The following is a 20,349-nucleotide window of genomic DNA, read 5'->3' as shown; positions in this document are numbered from 1 at the left end:
TAATTTCAAAATCAATCCTTTTGAAGAAAAAGAGTGAAAAAAGAATGAGAGCCTCAAAACCTCAACCAGTGTTGGCTGATTGTAAAGGACTGTCAGTTACCGCAGTCTTCTATTGGGCCAAAGGGAAGCAGCAGGATTCAACTTGGGGCCCAGTAAAGGGCTATTCTTCCTGGAAATCAGCCCTCGCACATGGACTTGAATGCGGCCTGAGGCTAATCTCCTGAGCTGTGGGAGTCCAATCTATATTCACAGGCTGTGCGACCCCAGCAGGCACAGCCATGCATGCTGATGCCACTACACACAGCACTAAGCTAGTGCTAAAGCTAAGTCAGGGTTAATGCTAATATGTCCATCACATTTGCTCTGCAAATATGGATAAGGATATATTTTAAGATGTATAGAAATAAAGTTTCCAGTAATAAAGAATAAACAAGAGAATATTTTCTTGGGTATGTTGAAACCTTTTTGTGATCCCCATAATAAGGTACCGAACTACATTATTCTTTCCAGCAAACATATTAGATCATAATTAGGACATGAAAGGGATGTAAAATAAATTAGCAACGTGCCATTTCTCACTTAAAATCTTCTGTTCATCAAGCCATGTAAATAGCTTTGTGTTTTGTTTTTGTTGTATTTTTAATGTCCCGGGTTTTGTGTACTTTACCTCCTCCTCCAGAATAAATGTATAGCATCAAACTCCCAAAAAAAAATTCCAGTGCAAGTCACGAAAATGGTGTGAACAGTTTTCATGCACTTGAAGTAGAAAGCTGTTCACAGCCAGGCCAAGTGTCATCTCAAATTGCTGAGAGCATCATGTGTGGTCTGGTCCATGTATGGTGACCTGAATTTGGGCAAGAGATAGAGCTGGTTTGGATTCAGGATCCAGACTTGAGCCAGCATACATGGGCCAAATCAGGGGTGTAATTAATATATTGTACCTGTGCCTGATTATTTATCTGGCAAAACCAGGTTTGGGCCATTACTATAGGCCAAACTATTGTGGCTAAAAGGATTGGATTGGGAAGCATACATTGCAATCAAAATCTGTCAGACTGAATGAGTCCCAACAGTTGTCACACTGGTATTTAAAATGAGCTCAGAGGGAAGTTATACTGTAGTAAGTATGGATGTCCCATTCTAGTTATAGTTTTCTAAAAACACACTAAACAAGCTGTTAAACAAACACACTGGTCAAGGTTATACTCATTACTGTTGGTGAGTGGCACATGAGGGACGACGGTCATCGTCATCTATTAACCTGAGGACACCTTCACTATCATTAGATGCTGACCGTGTTTTCATTGCCTCATTAATAATGTTCTCAGCAATGAATCTACTCCTCCTCAGCGTGTGCTTAACCAGCCAGCAGTCGATTAATAATCTGCATCTTATTCTGCCCTGATGGCTCAGTGAAATAACAGCCCGCATGTCAATGATTGAAACTGCACCCTTTAATTTATCAGCCTCTTATTTGAAACGCTGTGTGTGTTAATGGAGAGAGATTTTCATTCCTGTTGTGGCTTTTCATTATGACATGTATGATGCAAATTGATAGCTGATTAGACGGGATTTATTTTTTCCTATCAACAGTGGTTAAAGTGAGATTTTGCAGGTGTGGGGAGCCTAAAAACATAAGAAAAAGAAATACTTAGAACTAAGCAACATAACATCTTGTTTTGTGAGGTTGTGATCAGCTGACCTGTGTTGGTACTCAGATATTTATTGCTCATTGTGGATGTAGCCAACTGAACTTAACAAGACACATTCAAATGTTTAACAAGCTGTATGTGTAATTTTCCAAACCCTATATGCTAAAAGGGTAGAAGTTGATGTAACCTATCATTGACCATGAACACCATATGTGCTCTATGTCAGCCCAACTTACCAGTTTAGCCTTCACTAAACCGTATCACACTGCTTAGTGTGGTACACAAACCTAGTTTACTTCAATTTCTTTTGTGAGATTGTTCATAGAAACACATCATAAAAAAATAAAAAAAATTAAAAAAAAAGGGGGCAGGGATAGCTCAGTAGGTAGAGTGGTGGCCCCATGATCGGAAGGTCGGGGGCTCGACTCCACTGCTACCGGCAACCCTGAGGTACCCCTGAGCAAGGTACCGTCCCTACACACTGCTCCCCGGGCGCTGCATTGGTGGCTGCCCACTGCTTCACTGGGTGAATGGGTTAAATGCAGAGGAACTATTTCCCTATGGGGACTAACACGCACACTTTATTTATCAGGCACACATAATGTATAGATCTAATATCTGATTTAAAGAATCAGAAGAATTTTAAATGAATTATAACGGTAAAGTTTAAAAATGTCCTGTTTAACAGCTGAGCAGTGCTTACCTTTGAGAATAATCTCACATTTCCTCTTCTGTCTCTCATCTTTTTATCTCTTAATGTCACAAACTAATGTCTCTCTCTCTCAGTAACATGGCATTACATTACATTAGTTCCCAAACACATTTGTAGCTAACTGCTCAGAAACGGTTTGTGTTTTTGGTGATATTTGTTGAGCTGTTTGAAAAGTTGCATTCGAAATTATTACTTCAAGTTACTGTTCATGCTTGCTCCTCTTCTGTGTTACTGTAGATACTGAAGTACAGCAACCATGAGTTTACATCTACATCATGAATACACCAAAGGGATAAGAAGAAAAACAACAGCCACGGCATGTTTTTATTTTCTTATCAGTGAGCACTGGAAGCAACGTCAGGCTGCAGTACATGAAAAATGTATTGACAGTAATATGCATTAACCTGCCTATCAAATGTCATTGCTTATTATCTAATAGTACTGGAAGTAATTGTGTCAAAAGTCATCATCTGCCAAACAGTGATTGTTGTCATTTGCCAAAAGAATTCATTTTTCTGTGTTTAAACTGTCTAAAAGGACTTATTATAAGTCATCTAGAAAGAACATGTCACAAATGTAAAGTCTGCAATCATTATGTTGACTAAGTGAATTTCATATATTATTTATTTTATTCAGAAAAAAAGATTAAATATCTCTTTTTCAAGAGACGTGGCCAAAAGGGGAGTAGAAATTGGAACAAAGGGGCAAGATTCATTGTAATGTAGACCACAGAGGAGGTACAACAGGTCATTTTTAAAATTTTTGGTATAACCCCCTCATAACCCCTTCATGTTGACTACAGCTTAGCCCCCAAATATTAACAAGAATATTGCACATAAAAAACCCACAAACAGACATTAGCAATCGCTTTTTGGCAGATGATCACCTTTTCTTCTGCCCTCTGAAGCATTTTAGCACCCTTTAGCTTGTTGTTTTGATTCCCCTGTCTGTAGCTGTACTGTTTTGGTCTTATTTGCTAAAAGGAAAAAAACTAAAAAACTATATATCCTACAAGCACAGCTAAAGCTAGGCCAAACAGGGCTATCAATACAGTATGTCGCTGGTGAACACAGTGAAACATTTAGCAGTTAAAGAGAAAGGTTGAAATGAGAGTATTAAATTTTCCCTAAAACTCCAAGTACTGATGATGCCTAATTTATACCAGAAGTTACAAATGTGTAACTGCTGTAGCTGACACAACAACACATTATTTTATGAAGGTAAACATGTGAGGCTGTAGGTGTGAGAGCTTGCAGAATAAGATGTGACAATGTGTATGCGTGAGATTTTCAATCACATTACCTGTTTCCCTCTCAGCATGGACATCTTCTCATAGGCTATTATAAAACCTGAATTTCTTTTGCACCCAGAGGAGTCTCCTCCTCAGTATTATCAAAATATTATCAAAAATTCAAATGACACTCATTACTGGCTTCATTTTTCACAACTGCATGCAATGTCATTCATTTATAAAGTTGTTGCTTGGAATGTGATTTTTTTTCCGATTACAATCAAGCTGTTCAAGTTTGTTTTCAGAGCGGCCAAACATCCTGATAACAGCCTATGACAGAAAGTAAAGGACAAGAAAATAAGGGTAGTTGTTTTGCATCTAAATGAATACACCAAAGTGAATCTAATACATCCAACTGAATGATGTGATGACAACCTCATGAAAACATACTCTGCTGCAGAATGACCAGCCTGTATCATCACAACCTCTGTCTAATAATACAGACATACAGATGTTCTCGCGATCTTCCCATGGATGAACAAGGACATATGCCATCTCTAGTGAAATACTGCCCTCCAGTGGAATCAAACTTTCAGATAAACATCAACCAGGACCTTTCTATTACGCAACAAAAAATAAATAAAAATAAATAATGACTGAGTTTGATTATATTGATACTGGCAGGTGTAGTACATTTTTAATAAAGTTGAGAGAAAACTCATGAGAACTTGAAAAGAAGGCAAGCTCCCAAAACTACCATGATCTGAATGACTGATAACTTACACAAACTTAGTGGAAAAGACATCATCAAGCCTTCCATCTCAACACTGGAGACCAGTCCCATGAGAACCTTTTGGACATCACCAGATTTCAGGTATGGGCAGATGTTCTTCCACATTTTTAAATGTATTTCACTTAAACACAACTCCTTTAACGAGCACAACCTAAAATTTCAATACTTGGACTTCTGTAAGTACTTGAACATAGACTTGTGTAATTTGTCCAAACCAAAATAAATACTTTCCGCTCCTTCATTACCATTGCTTAAATGACATGAGCAAGGCCTCTTGGGCTCTACAAACAGATAAAAGTGTTGCTGTAATGAGCAGCTTTAGGTGTACCTGGGTGAATATCAATGTAGGCTCTCTCCAAAACTGTACTAAGATTGAGGAGAAAATCACACTGCTACTCAGACTCATTTGGTCATCACTTTCATTTTTTTTTTCAATGCTATATTAGTCCTCCAAAAGTGGTTAAAGTGTACGTGTCTCTATAAAAACCTCTCAGAAGCATATACTGTTTCTCCTCTGTCACGTTCATGTTCTGATATTGTCTCTCTCGCTGCTTTAGATCCATCTTCTTGTGTTTGCAATACAGTACACGTGTTAGCTTTCCACTCTTGGTGAGTTAATCTGAAAACAAACTAGATAAACTCACACAACACACAACATCAAAGACAAATGACACTGGTGAAAGATCATTTTTGAGGAGAGGTGACTTTAAAGTATCTGGACCCAGTGTATTTATTTTCCCTTCCACTACACAGCTGGGTCCAGTCAGGTGTAGTCTGTGGTGTTCCGGCTATGATGTAGTGTATGATATATATGCACACATATATATTTAAAACCCGATGTGCTCTTTTTACCCTCTAAAATTTGGTGTGGAGTTTAAAGGTACCCTGTGGAGTTTCAGATCAATAGTCACACTTTCAACATCTGTCTGTTTTCAATTTTTTGAATCATGCACATTCACCATACACACTGTTCCTGTTTTGTTTCTTCTCGCAGACCTCTCATAAAAATTGATGTAGCTGCTGTGACATTACCCACTGGTGTTTAACCCTTTATCGAAAGCCTCAAGTGTAATATGTTGGTTATTGGCCACTTGTTTTTTGTTTTTTGTAAGAACTACTAGAAATTTAAAAATTCTGAAAAATTCTTGTGTAGACTGTAAAAGTAACTGTGCACATGCAAACACTCTCAAAAGGCATCAACGCTACAAAAATAGTGAAGAGTTCCAGTTGATGTGACTGATAGTAGCTGGCTTCTAGTCATGGTTAAAAAAAGATGGATTCGAAAGGTGAAGCCAAAGTAGAAGTGCCTGAAACCTGCATTGTTTCAGGCACTAGGAGGCAATAGCTGAGAATGAAAAATAATAACTATCATCCTGAGAACCAATGAAAAAGGCATCTTTCATTGTAACTGATTTTGTGATTTCCTGCCTGTTTGGAGGCTACCCAAACACATGAGATATCATTGGTAAGGCCAGGATGTCCTCTACTGAGTACAATAGGACTTTTTAGGGTAGCTCAAGTAAGAAGATACAGACCAAAAACAAATGTCCATTACAGAGGACATTCATGAATAGGATAGGTCTCAGGAGGCTATAGAAAAGGCTGACTGCCAGGACCTCAGCAGGGATGAGAACAGAGGATAATTCATAGTCACTGGTACCAACTTGTGACTTACAAGTGAGTGATCCCTGAGCATGTACTTAGATCCATCCCTTGTAGTCACATCTGGTTCCAAAAGGATGACGAGGATGAAAATATTCATTTTACCAATCAGTGGGTGATGTTACTGTAGCTAAGTCAATCTGCTCATTATGGCTTTGTTTCACACGGAACCTTAAGGACACACATAAATATGATATATACATTCAAATATTAAATATTAGTTTAAAAGAAAACTCTATAAGGCACCTTTAACTCGTAGTACTAGTTTTAAATTTTGTGTTAAAATTAGCTTTAAAAATACATTTTGAAGGCAACAGTAGAGAGCTTCCTTTGGTTGAACCTGTTACAGTGCAAAAGAGTATTAGAGCAGAAAATAAATAAAAAGGAAGGAAGAGAGAGAGAGAGGGAAAGAAGAACTGACTCACAACAAAAGTCCTGGCCCAACTTGAAATGAGGACGTAGCAATTATGTGGTCGTCGCCTAGGTCGCTCTGGTGTTTCCTCAGTATAAGCGGTCATAAAAATAAAAGGATTTTAGGTGAAGAACATCAGGAAGTTCTTTCTCAGTGATGCTGACAATCCTAAAATTTGTGAAATCCTTTGAAGTAAATCAGTAAAGTTGAAGAAAGAAAAAATAACAGAAAACAGTGAAACAATCAAAGTCATCACTGACATTACAAAGCGACGTACACCAAATCAGAACAGGACATGTTAGATGGGGCCAGGACACACCATGTTGGGTCATGCTGCTCTGGGAGATTTATTTAGTGATTTTTCCTTTTTTTTTTTTGTTCTTTTTTTTGTTTATTATGTTGTTCACTTGCGCTGTCAGGAGTGTAGTAAATGGGACAGTCAAGCAGCAAGAGTCACAGTTCATCATCATCATCATCATCATCATCATTATCATCATCATCACTATCACCACCATTATTATCATTCTCCTAATGGTATCATAATAATAATTTCATCATCATCATCATTATTGAACTTTTTCCTCAAGCTAGAAAATAATTTACATCACATTGTTTTTACTGACTTTTGAGACCACAAACATTCCAGCAACACACTCTAGGAATAAGGGTGGGTAACAATCAGAAAAGCATGACTTTTTGCATAGTATTAAATGAACAAAGACATTGAGTTCTTTATTTACAATTATTGTATAGATAAAAAAAAATATCATAAAAACAAGATGAACACTTAAATCACTTACCCATAAATGGCTATATGCCAAAAAAGTTATTTGTTGGCATTTCTCTTTTTCTTTGTTCCACAAACTGCATGCTGCTAAATACAGTACATCGAGGCAGGTGAGAGTATATTGCAAAAAGTATCATTGTTATCATCATCATCGTTATCATTATCAGTGTCATCGTCAAAGTTATTATTGGTTCCTACAGCACGTGTTATGATTGGGATGTAATCACGGTGTTTTCTGACAGGAGCAGTGATTGATCACATACAGCCAAACGGCTGCATCGGCAGTATGACTCATTGTGGTGCATGATGGTAGATGTAGTCAGGAGGAGCTCCTGTGTCCACACCAGTGGAGTTCCTGTCCTCGATGGACTCATCGCTGTATTTACAAAGATTATTTTTTAAACTCAGTTTCTTTGCATCCCCTTAAAGCTGAATGTCCTCCCGGATGTAAAAGTGGTTTGAGAATGTTGGCTCAAGTCTTTTTTTTAATATTATTATTATTATTATTGAAAATGCTATTGTTTTGTATTTGTTTTGTTTATTGTTTTACAGTTTTTACAGAGAAACAAATAAATTGTCAAGTTAAAACAATGGAAAGAAAACAAAAGAAATCAACAGCTTTCGAGCAAAATATTAGAACCCAAACTGGGTTTTTTTCTTTCTCCAACTTAAATAAGACAGATTTTTTTATTCAGATGGTCCATGTTACGTTTTCAACACGCCTGAGCTGACTGGTAAAGCTTGTGCACCCTCTCCAGATGGACAGATTGGCTGGGAAATGACAGAGGAGGAGGATATAAAAAAGAAGAGAGATAGAACTTGTTGGATAAATGATTGTATATACTTTACTAGCTTATAGAATTTTTGTTTTTAGAAAAATCTGGAGGTTTTTTTTCTTTTCAAGTTGCATAATGAGCCTATCACGTCATGCTTGCCAGTGATTTCGATTAGTAATAGAAATACAATAGTACAGGCTAGTTAAGTGGCCTTGTCCTTCGGAGTGCAATAAGACTGGGTAAATGTGCCTTCTGTATGTAACATCTGTCTGGTAATGTCTGATTGGTCAAAGCACAATAAATAGTTTACAACTAGTGAGTACAGTTGAGATGCTAGAGTACTGTATATTCTGTGACGGCAGGAAGACAAGCTTGGTTAAAACACACAAAAGCACATCTAGAATTACACCACAGAAGTTTTCATTCATAACCAGATAGTGCAGAAAATCTTTTTTCTCTCATATATATATATATATATATATATATAGAAAAAGAGTCAAAGCAACATTCCATTTTTGTTCTCATTTCTTCTTTTTTTTCAGTTTTTCTGTTTTCTTAGATGTTAAAAATGTCTGCAGCTTTGTGTGGCTGCATGTGTCTCTGCTAGAGGAAAAGAAACTCCTTTAATCAAAAATAAACCAATAGGTTAAATAAAAAATAGACACAACGCAAAAAATATTCCATGTTTTCAACCGAAACGTTTTGATTTCCGAGCGGTACAGAGAAGCCAAATATAACTGCAAATTTCTAATATGACTCAGCTGCAGCCTTTTGATGGTCATAGATTTGTTTTTTTTTGTTTTTTTAAAAACCTCAAGTCCTTTGAAGAAGCAGGTTTATCTAGAAGAGTTCGCTATAAAGGTCCTGATATCAGCCTTTGACTCGAGCCCTGACCCCAGGCCAGTGCTGAAGCACAGAGAAAAATAAGACATAATCTTAACAAAAGAGAAGAAGCAGTGGATAAAAAGAATAAAATATCCCCCTCTGTCACAAAAAGGAGGCCTCTGTTTAGAAAAAAACCAAAGGCAAGCCACTCCAACTTGATCCCAACAATCATATAGAGTAATACTAAGATTCCACAATTACTATGTATCCCATTATATTTTGGTTTCTTTTTGTTGTTAAACCTCTAAAAATATCTACATTATTTGACAAGACAGCAGGCAAATTCCAGCACAGGGTTTTTCAGTAATAACACACCGAAACAGCTCTGGTCCATCTGAGCTTCGACTTCGCCTTCCTCCTTCTAGAAACCAGGAAGTTTATCTCTACGAGGTTGTAAACAAATTACATTCTCTTTAAGACATAAATAAGTCAAAGGTATTGGAGCCATTGAAGCAGGAACAAGGCAACATGCCAACAAACAAAGATAAACTCTCTCTAAATATATTTATATGTATTTAAATTTATAGAATATATCCCATAAATGCTATCATCATTATTATTATTTTGCATTCCTCTTTACGGACAGGTGCAAAACTGTTGTGCAAGTTGAGCCCTACCACCTCGATACACATTTCCGTTTATGGATGAAATAAATTTGTACAGTTGGGTACATGTTCATGCCACACAGAAGAGGGGACTTTGCAGGCCAGAAACTCAGAGATGCTGTCTTTAAAATCGCAGTCCACAGTGAGGCCTAGCCCATCAGAACCAAAGAACTCCAATAAAATTAAAAGCCTTTTAAATAAAACCTGGGTAATGTACATTCATGCAGGAGCAACAATAATAAGAACAATAATAATCAGAATCAGAATTAGAATAATAACAATATTTTTCAATTTAATTTAAACTATTATCAGTATTAACAATGTTTTTCGTTGAGGAGAGGAAGAGTGAGCAGAGTTTAAAGTCTGTCCTCTTGTGTGATTTTTACTCCTCAGCAGTCTCCCTCCTCATCGTCCTCTTCCCAGTGCCGCTAAAGACACCATTCGTACATATGCGCAGTCAGACCCACGCTTATACAGTACATGCTAACCAGTACAAGTGTATTGTCGTACACACCACCGTGACTGCCGCTGTACTCATACAACCACAAAAGCAGGATGGCTGTGTAGGTTTTGTGGCTTTGTTGCGCTTTTTTGATTGTATGCTAGTTTGTTTTTTCTTTTCACCTTGACATATTACTTAGATTTTCTCTGCTTTGAAAGGAGCAGAGCGCTTCAAGGGCTCTAGGCTAAGGGAAAATGGTGGACATTTTCCCCCCAGGACTGTGTTGCCGGTAGGTAGCGGTTTGGGGGAGCTCGAAGTTGAGAATTGGGTGAAAATTTGGGGGTGAAGACTTGTATGGTTACAGTTAAAGGTCTGGAGGAATTGGAGGAGGTGTCCCGACAATGTGAGGAAACAACATTAGAGGTTAGAGCTGAGTTTAGGATCAGGGTTAGAGGCTTGTCTCCAAGCTGTGCAGAGGACTGGCAGGGCTGGAGGACGCAGCTGATTTACTGGTATCGATAGTGAGATTAATGCCACTGTCAATAGCGTTGTTGTTCTTGTTAGGGGACGAGGGCTGGCTTGAGTACTTCATCCTTCTACGAGCAGAATCATCGTCCGTGTCATCAATAAGGGGGATGTTGGGCGTGGAGTCTTCTATCCTAAACTCAGGGTGTGTCATGAAGTTGTGGATGGATGTTCTGGAGTCTGGTTTTTCCAGGCCTTCATACAGGGAGCTACGGAATGCATTCACAACTCGGATCTGACATGGAAAGGGACAAAACAAAACAAAAAAACAAGAAGAAAAATGGTAAGAGGTGATGCCGGAGACAATATCAAAGGGTTGGAGGTACCCTCGAGATGAAAGAAAAGGCGGGGGGGTGGGAGGGTTTGAAGAGAAAAGGGGCATAGAAGGAGGGATCCTCTCATTTGAGGATAAAGAGTTAAAGAAGGAGCAGAAGGTGGAGGAACAGCAAGGGAGAAGGCGACTGCAGCCTGTGTTCTGCTTTCACAAGATGACTACAGTCACAAGTCATTCAATTTTGGCGTGCACTAAGGAAAACTGTGAGGAACACAATCATAAAAAAACACAACAAAATCATACATTTCAAGAAAAACAAATACCAAAGCAACACGAATGCTCGTTGTAAGTATACGCTTTAGTCCAATGTGCTGTATACCTAGAAACAAGCCACGTTAATAAATGGAATGCTTACAGAAAATTTAAAGGAGAATATCACATGCAAGTTTGTAGAAATCTGGTGGACGAGGTCAGTAAGAAGGAAGGAGGTTAGATCTGAGAGATCCAATCAAGTGGTTTACAAACTTCTGAAGATACCAGAACACTGTCTGGGACAATATCCACACAGACTCTGAGTGGGACACACAAACACACGAGTATAGCACACGGTGGGTATGGCATGGTCTCAAACAGGGCAATGGACAGTCAAGCCTGCATGAGGTTGGCTCAACACAAGCATCGCAGTGTAAAAACTCACAACAAAACAATAAAACCAAAAGCAAAACAGTGGCATTGAGACAACGAGCAAACACAGCAGGTTAAAATGTGACAAACACAGAAAATGAACAGGAGCTAAACACAAACTACATGCAACATGACAACAGGACAGTGAGGGAGTGGTGAACACCGGCACACAGAGTACAGACACTAAACACATGGAAGTGAATAATGAAAATAAGAGTTTTACTGTCAGACGTCTGACGGTCAAAGCATGTTCCTGAGTCCATGCACGTCGACGTAAACACTCAAGTATAAGGTCCAAACAACTATGTGACAATTTATTGAGACTAAAAAGTAGCACAGTAGTCACAGACTATGGCAAATTGCTGTTTTCATAAACCCTGTGTGCATCTTCAATTTATTTTGTAAAAACATCCTACTAACGTTTTACAAGAAACTAAATCATGACAAAAATGTGAGGTATTTGGAAAAAACTGCATCAGAATTGTTGCTGGGTTTTAATTGATAATTGGCTTTACATTTACATTATTAACTCAATTCTCGTTTAAAGTAGCTGAAACTAAAGAAATGAAAATAAATTGCTGTTGAATGTAGCAACATATCAATGCTTTTATGTAGTTTGTGTTTCCAGTTAATAAAACGTTTAATTAAACATAAGAAACCTGTTTTCTCATTCTTCACAGGAGCAGTGAATACACTAAATGGACAAAAATACTGGGACAGGAAACCCATGCCTGTGAAGCTCCCGCTGCACAGTTTTTATGCTGATGTTAATCCGAGAGGAGTTTTGGAGCCCTGCAGTTACTGACTCAGCAGAGACTTGATAACCTTTACACATTATGTGCCTTCATTTGTCACCAGGCATGGCAATCTGCTGCCTGGAGTCCCAGGCCAGCAGGGGACCCCAAGGTCTGATCAACCTCAAACTACAGCAATGGTAATATGCAAGGTTTGCAATGCCAGTAGTTGAGACCTGACTTCCCTAAGGGGTCCTGCCCACCTTTACTCACTCCCATCGCAAGTGGCACACATCAGTCTGTTTAAACAAGCCAAATGTTAGGAAACCTTTTAGGAGTGAAAATAGACAGAAGAAGAAGAGGGGAAAAAGCAGGACAGTGGGGAATGAAGCAAACAATAATGGCTAATAAATATATTGCTCACTAGCTACAGTAAATGCTACTAGTCTAGCCTTAAATGTAGGGGAGAGACAGTCAAAATCATGAAGCTTCCACTAACATGAAGTTATTTCTTCTCTTTACTTAGATGTTTAACATTAGCTAACTTAGCTAGCAGAGCAGCATAGTTAGGACACTGGCAATGGGCCTGTTTGCATAGCTAGCATGTTAAAGCAACACAGAAGCTAGCTACAGTATTAACAGTTTTTAACTTAGTCTTGGGCATTGTTGTCAAAATAAACATGGTTTCTGCCATAAGTAATGTTTTACTGTCATTTTATCGGACTATTGTTTGTGGCGGTGGAGTCAAATTATTTAAAACAAAGTGGCAGTAAATGCTGTTGGCGGGTCCTTCTGTGAATTTTTGTCTGGGGCCCCAAAAGAACAACAACCTTGTTCTGTAACTTTATGGTGAAAACGATCGAATTCAGTAATTACGAAATGTGGCCCAATACTTTTGTCCATGTAGTGTATTTGAAATTTAAACTCTGCCACAAACCTTAAGACTACAATATTCCTTCTAATTTTAAGATATTAGATTTATAAAGCTTTGAGAATAGTGCATATTATATGGCAAACATTCTGGTAGTGCTGCAGTAACTGTGGTGGAGTAGGTGTAAGGAGAGAAATGAAAATTAATAATAAACAGAAGCCTGTCTGGATGATTGCATGTGACAGGATGTCTGACAAGTAACACTGATGGGGTGTCAAAAAAGGGTGGGGGCTGATTTTACTTTGCTGCAGAGGATCTATGTCTGTAACTATGGTAACATGACAGTCAACTACACCAACAGTATGAAGCAACAAGACGGGATGAATTATTGGTACACTACTGCCTTATAGTGAGTACCCTGGCCCCGATTCCAGTTCGCACAACCTTCACATGGGATTTAATTTGATTTTCAATAACAGGTTGTTGTCAGTGAGGATATGTGTGTCCATGTGTGCAAAAGAGAGTGAGAGAGACAGAAAGATGAAGGTGGGCAAATCATTAAATAACACAGACGCTTTTGACTAAAATACACACTCGCCTCAAAGTTTGCAATGTGGCAGTCAAATGTGAAAATATTTTAAGCCAAATATACCGCTGCTACCTGAATATTTTCTTGTCACTGCTGGTGATTCAGCTCAAAGGACATGTAGGAGGTAAAATTTGTTTTATGCCAAGCCAATGTGATTTGCCACAACAGCGTCACACTCCCAGGTAAAAAAAACAAACAAAAACAAAGTTAACACTGCAACTTATACTTGAATGTTCACCCAGTGACTTGGTGATTTGATTGGAATTAGTTCACATTAATGTCTATAAAGACATAAAAATGTGAGGTTTGGATGAGGGGATGATGGATGGAAGATGAGCAGAGGGAGACAAACTCACAACCTGAAATGTCACGCCGTGGGTATCACCCTTAGTCCTGCGCTCCTAGCACTCTGAGGAAACAAACACACATTCACCAATGAGAAGACAGTACACCCAACCATGGGACGAGATATCAAGATGAATTTGAAATCCAGCGTGAACAAGAAAAAGACAGAAGAAATAGAGAAAATGAAAACGCAAATAGCAAGAACGAAAGACAAAAAAAAAAAACTTCAGAAATGCCAACCTCAAGATGGAGACTGTTGTTGTAAATTAAAAACAAATAAATCAATAAACTACAAAAAATAACTTTCTGCTCATGACAGGATGGCACCCCTGAAGCAAAGAGAGTGGAGAAGCAGACTGACAGAGTTCTGACTCACGGCCAGTAGTGGGAGGAGCAGTAGCAGCAGTAGTGCTTGTAGGAGAGGAAAGGGCATTGGACAAGGACACGTGACTAGGACTAGAAACATTGGTTACATCCTGGGTCTGGCTGGTGGTGGATGATTGGCGTCTCAGAGCCCCTGCCCCCTGAAAGGAGGTGCCACTCTTGAAGGTGTTGACTACTTCAATCTGTAGGAGAGCGGGACAGGAGAGGACAAATGGCTGCTCAGAGTGACACAGACCAAATGGTAACACAGGTTGATTGGTAGGGTGACTGGTGGTAGAGGGAGTATCTCAGTCATGACATGATGGAGGGCAGCTAAAAGTCAGGGTGTGGTGTCCCCACAGCAAAATCACTGAATCTGATCTAAAGAGCTGGTTCACCCAAATTACATGTGAGCTATAATGGTGGCCATGCAAATACTCTGGGTTCCCTTCAGATTTGTTGCGTGATGCTGATACAGAGCAACATTAAAAACATTTTATTAAAATTCAGGAGCTAATATTTATCTCTGGAAAAGAAACACAAATCATTTTCGTGTAAAATTTAAGAGAAGTAAGCGTGAGCAGTCTACAGTAGAAGAACTTTCTACAAAGCAAACATTTCATGTTCGTTCTGATAGTGTTTCTTTTTTACCCAGAGTAACACTGATGTTGTTTGCATTATTGTTCTACGTTATTAGCACCACAGAACAAACTTGTATTCAGTACCTAAAATATGATATTACAAAACCTTGGGAAATTACAACTTTCTGCATGGCCAGATAGCATAAGAGGAAGATTGCCAAAAGCTTTGTTTTCCTTTAATTTGGGTGATCCCACCCTTTGACTTACTATCTGATGTAAACAAATTAAATTCACAGATGCAGCCATTCACATCATGCAGTGCATGTTGTTTTGTGACATCTTCACTGAAAAAGAAAGTTAAGATTTAGTTCAAATTGGGTTTCGTTTTTCTTTCTTTTGTTTAAATTCCTGACCAATGCATATACAGTTGTGATTAGAAGTTTATATGTACTCATCATGGGTGTCAATGTCATGGTAAATTGGGGCTTTAAATGATTTATTTGACCTGTTCTTTTTGCAGGGTAGAATGATTATGCAGAATTTACCACTTCAACCAACCTCCTCTCATCTGATGATGAAAGTTTGGCTCTTATTCCAGACCTTGGCAAATTGTACATATGTGCAATTAACTTGTACTGAGATAGAAATCTACAGTTGTCCTTCTTGGATCCTCAGTGAGTTCCTTGGTCTTTCATATTGTTCTGAATGTGAGTGTGACTGATCAGTCATGATCACTAATGAGAAGTTATTAAGCCTTAAAGTCAATTTAAAAGGCATTGTAGAACCTTAAGCAGACTTTATTAAAGTGTACATATATATTTGAGCTTAGATATGGATCAGAGAAAATACAAAATAAATTCAAACTTTTGCACCCAGTTATTGTTTCTTAAAGTCATTACAGACATTCGCTGTACAATCATTCAACCCTGGAAAAAGAACAGTTCAAAGCAATCATTAAAAGCTCCAAAGTACCATGACATTCATGCCCATGATGACTGTATGTAAACTTCTGACCACAGCTGACCACAATGACTCATTTTAATTTGATCATAACCAGCTTATTAATAAGGATTCTATACTTTAACACTAAACACTGTCATTTGCGTACAGCACAGATACTGTTCTGGCTGTAGTTTTTTAACTTGCTCTTGCGGATGTTAGGCAGCATCTGTCCACAGTACTACACCCAGGCCCATCAATAACACATCAGTGAGACGAAACCAGATCCAGCACACAAGCCGGACTGTCTGCAATATCACAGTGATACCGGTCTGCAGAGCTCACAAATGTGAAAACAGTTCAGTGGCTATATACTTGTATTTAACTCTTGGAGCTTCCACAGGTCCATGGCGGTGATCTAGGCAGTCCAGCGAGGCAAAATGGCATCTTTATGCTCCTGAGTAATTCATCTTGAGATAAAAGGACTTTAAAACTGTGACTGACTAACATGACCAACATATAAAATACAGTCTATCACTTCCTCATGGGCAATGCCTGAGGTGGAGAGACCTACACAAAACAGATCTTCTGAGAAACACAGACAAACAGTAAAAGAGAAGCTTTTTAGTAAATATTAGGGGTGACATATTTACCTTTTAGTGTTTTTATTATATAACTGGACAAAATTATTATATTATTATTATGGAACTCAGCATATTATTGTGTAAAATTAAAGGGAATCTTAAACTGATTTTTAAACAAGTAACCATAAAGTCCACATGCTGTATCCATATATTAACTGGGATTGAACTGTCTCTGTTACTTGCCCTCACCTGAGTCTGAATGCGGTTGAGTCCTCTGAACCAGAGGATCTGTCCTCTCCTCAGCTCCCTCTCTGCGTGGTCGATCTCCTCATTTTCTTCATTAACATCCTCCTCTGGCAGCTCATCTTTCTGAGTTAACTGCCCTGCCCGCCGCAGGAAGCGCAGTCTGCTATTGGGTATGGTGGCTATCACCTAACCCGCAGAGAAGTAAAAGCACTAAGTGATGTACTTACTGTAGAGATGCACAGACAGGAAAATTGACCAAAAGACTTAGAAAGGGAAAACTTTGCCTATTACCTGTCCCCACACAAGCTCCCCCAGCCCGAGGAAAACACACCACATCCACTTTTCCAAGTCTAGAGGTTGACAGCTGAATGGCTTCCCTCCAAACTGCACAATCACGATCTATGCAAAGTATAAAGTACACAGAAAACTGAAAATTACCATTACTTATCTGAAAAAAATATAATAATTAATAATTAAAATTAAAAATAACTGAGAAAAACAAGTAATTTCAGGAATTAATGCATCCACTTACCTGCACAGCAAACGTGCCAAAAACAATCGAGCAGAAAATGGGGTTCCTGAAGATACCGTCAAAAACATTCCTCTCTCCGTGGATTTTGCGGGCATTTATCTCATTAAACAGCTGCATCATGACAAAGGTGTTAAAGATGATGGTGTAGTGCTCAGAGGGTGGAGAGTGGAGAGGAGCATTGCGGCCACTGTCGATGTCAAAGATCTGCTCACCTGGAAGGAAAAGAAAAAGAGTCAGGGAGTCAGATTTATGCCATAGTCTTTAAATCTGTAATATCCTACATCGGTATAACAGAGCAAAATAACCGTGCGTACCAACAAAGAGCAGTGTGAAGATGATAATGAGCTGATAGACTCCATGTCCTAAGATGTTCTTTGTCATGGTGCTGGAGATGAGAGGCTTATTGCGACCGTATGGCTTCCTCTTAAGCAGAGACTCCGTGGGAGGCTCTGTCGCCAGAGCCAGGGATGCAAAAGTATCCATGATAAGGTTCACCCACAACATCTGCACTGCTTTCAAAGGAGAGTCCTAAAGAAAGGTGACAGTAACATGTATCAATAACAGAATAGAATAATAGAACTACAATATAACCAGGCATGAAACATAAGTGTATTTCTTGAAGTTGTAAGCACTTATCATCTTTCGAATTACTGATTAGGCAACAGTAAACCAACTTGGATGAAATTCCATTTCATCACCATCAACTGTGTTAAAAATGACCATGATAGCGGGCTGGTATTACTTTGCAATCTTTTTCATCCTTCTGACCTGTGTGATGCAGGCACCAGTGAAAGCCACAATGACAGCTACAACATTGACAGTAAGCTGGAACTGAAGAAACTTGGAGATGCTGTCGTAGACATTTCGGCCCCACATAACTGCTTTCACGATGCTGCTGAAGTTGTCGTCGGTGAGAATGATATCTGATGCTTCCTTGGCCACATCTGTACCAGCAATACCCTGGAAGAATGATGACAAGCTGCAGTGAGAAAGAAACTGGAGTTTTCTATTTCACAGCTGCTCTCCTTCTAACTTCATCACACTGCAGTATTCCTCAGCCTACCACGTTAAAAATAACGTTGAAGCATATAATCAACTCTGCAGTCAACTGGACAATGCTGGACCCTGTAGATGAGTCACTGTTGTGTTTAATAATAATACCAGCTACCTAAGGAGTCAGTGTGCATGTAATCAGGTAAAGCGCAGACTGTAGGAGGGACTCTCTTTCTGTATTATGTTATATTTTGAAGGAGAAGCACGAGCAGCACCTTCTAGGCAGTGGCTGGATTTGGACAAGGATGCCCTTATTAGTGAAAGTGTGGAGTGAATACTTATGCGGACATCTTTTTAAACATGTCTCATTAAATGAATTAATGTGCGTGATTAGGTTGAAATCTGAGCCCAAACCAATCTCCTTCAATCAGATTTCCTGCTTAAGCACAGAAGCTGAAATACTTTTTTACAGTATCTTACAGGACCACAGTGTAGAAGGAGAGCTGCAACTCATGTTACATAAGACCTATTAAAATATATATATGGTTTTTGCTATAACGTTTTTAACAAGCTGAACAAGCTTCTGCAGAATAACTGCGTTAATAATGAAATCCACTAGGGGGAGCTCCTTATCCACGCAGCCAGAGTGAGAGCGCCTGAGAAGAATTCTTAAACACTGCAGAGGTGAAAAAGACATCTGCAGATGTTGACTGAGATCAGTCTCACAAGAATGCAAGATAAGGCATGAACAAACAGCCAAACAAAACAGGAAAGAAGGGCTGCTTACCATGGCAAATCCAACGTCAGCTTTCTTTAGAGCAGGCCCATCATTGGTCCCATCTCCAGTCACAGCCACCACCTGCCTCTGGTCTGCCATAGTGCTGTCAATAATGCCTGCAATAAAGAGATAAACAAAGCAGCATAGGAAGAAGTGCATATACACATAAAGCACAAAGACTCAAGAAACAAGGAAAGGCAACAGTAATGATCTCTGTCTAAGTCAGAGCAAAAAGTGTGCAACCAATTCACCTTTGACGAGTGTGTGTTTGTCGGTTGGGGATGATCTAGCCAGTACTCGGAGTTTAGGCCAAACTTTATCGATACGCTCCTGTTCCACCTGCACACACACACATAGACACACACAAACACAAATTGAAAGAGAGGAACAAGAGCAACACTTTTGCTTATTTTTCCTTAACCTCTGCAACTCTCTTCCATGAGTGGCTCACTTTTTACCTCCTCTCACACTGACAGTATTTGCTGTACCTCTCCTTTCTCATTGCGGATCCTCCTGTTGAACTCTTTGCCATCGATGCACAGGAAGTCCTCTCCTGGGTGGATGATACCACACTTGATGGCTATGGCTCGGGCTGTGTTTATATTGTCTCCTGTCACCATACGCACTGTGATGCCTGCACGCTGGCACTTCTGAATGGCATCAGGGACCTAAAATAGGGAGACACATGCACAATCATTCAGTACAACAGAAATATGTAAAAAGGAAAGCATATTTCACCTATTATTTAAAGCTGCACTAACCAAATTTAACCAATTAATACTAAGACTGAGCATAATGCAGCCAGCTTTTACTGTGCGGAGGTCTGGCAAACCTTTTATTTCAAGGAAGCCTTCTGATATACCCAGTAGTAGAAGGAGCTGCATTTCTGACCACTGGATGAATTAAATTAAGATTTTCACTTTTTCTCTGGTTTTCTCTGGTTTTGTTCTCCACCAACTCCTGAGGGAATTTTAAATTCCATTTGCCATCTGGTGGCACATGCACAGTTTTCAGAGCTTCAGTATTTGAGTAGTGTTTATAAATGAAAAAACAATCTTGCAGTTATTCACAAAACACAAACACATGCAAGCAAGTAAATCAAAGCCCCATTATTATTAAGTTCTCCAGATAGTATTGCAATAAATTAATTATGACTACTCATGTATGGATATGGATCTGTAGTTGAAGCATCTTGCAAAAGAGTAGTAATTCAGAAACACATATTTCTCCTTGCAAAGGTCAGTGTGGGCGAGCTCTGCTCTCCAAACCCACACATAAACAATTGTGCTCACGTACCATAATAACAACTTGCATCAGTTTACACATACATGCAGGCAAGTAATTCTTTCTGCCT

General features: G+C 39.0%; 1 protein-coding gene across 5 annotated transcripts in view; it reads right to left on the bottom strand.

The window, feature by feature from the left end:
- Positions 1–10,405: 10,405 nt before the first annotated feature.
- Positions 10,406–20,349, bottom strand: part of atp2b2 (ATPase plasma membrane Ca2+ transporting 2) — a 70,613-nt gene continuing 60,669 nt past the window's right edge. For 4 of the 5 annotated variants that reach the window (XM_085354289.1, XM_085354290.1, XM_085354291.1 and 1 more), the window contains 9 exons: positions 19,484–19,663; positions 19,247–19,334; positions 19,005–19,111; positions 17,993–18,184; positions 17,539–17,752; positions 17,225–17,436; positions 16,984–17,091; positions 16,696–16,878; positions 10,406–10,717 (listed from right to left, as the gene is read on the bottom strand). In XM_085354289.1, the coding sequence (XP_085210415.1) occupies positions 10,406–10,717; positions 16,696–16,878; positions 16,984–17,091; positions 17,225–17,436; positions 17,539–17,752; positions 17,993–18,184; positions 19,005–19,111; positions 19,247–19,334; positions 19,484–19,663 (1,596 nt within the window). Of the gene's footprint in view, positions 10,718–14,452; positions 14,546–16,695; positions 16,879–16,983; positions 17,092–17,224; positions 17,437–17,538; positions 17,753–17,992; positions 18,185–19,004; positions 19,112–19,246; positions 19,335–19,483; positions 19,664–20,349 lie in introns of all 5 variants that reach the window. The other variant, XM_085354288.1, reaches the window with a different exon arrangement.

The sequence above is a fragment of the Diplotaxodon limnothrissa genome, linkage group LG5 (assembly GCF_057381915.1).
Source record: "Diplotaxodon limnothrissa isolate DT_005_m linkage group LG5, D_limnothrissa_male_GT1.1, whole genome shotgun sequence".
Taxonomy (NCBI): domain Eukaryota; kingdom Metazoa; phylum Chordata; class Actinopteri; order Cichliformes; family Cichlidae; genus Diplotaxodon; species Diplotaxodon limnothrissa.
This window is presented reverse-complemented; position numbering and strand designations above follow the sequence as displayed.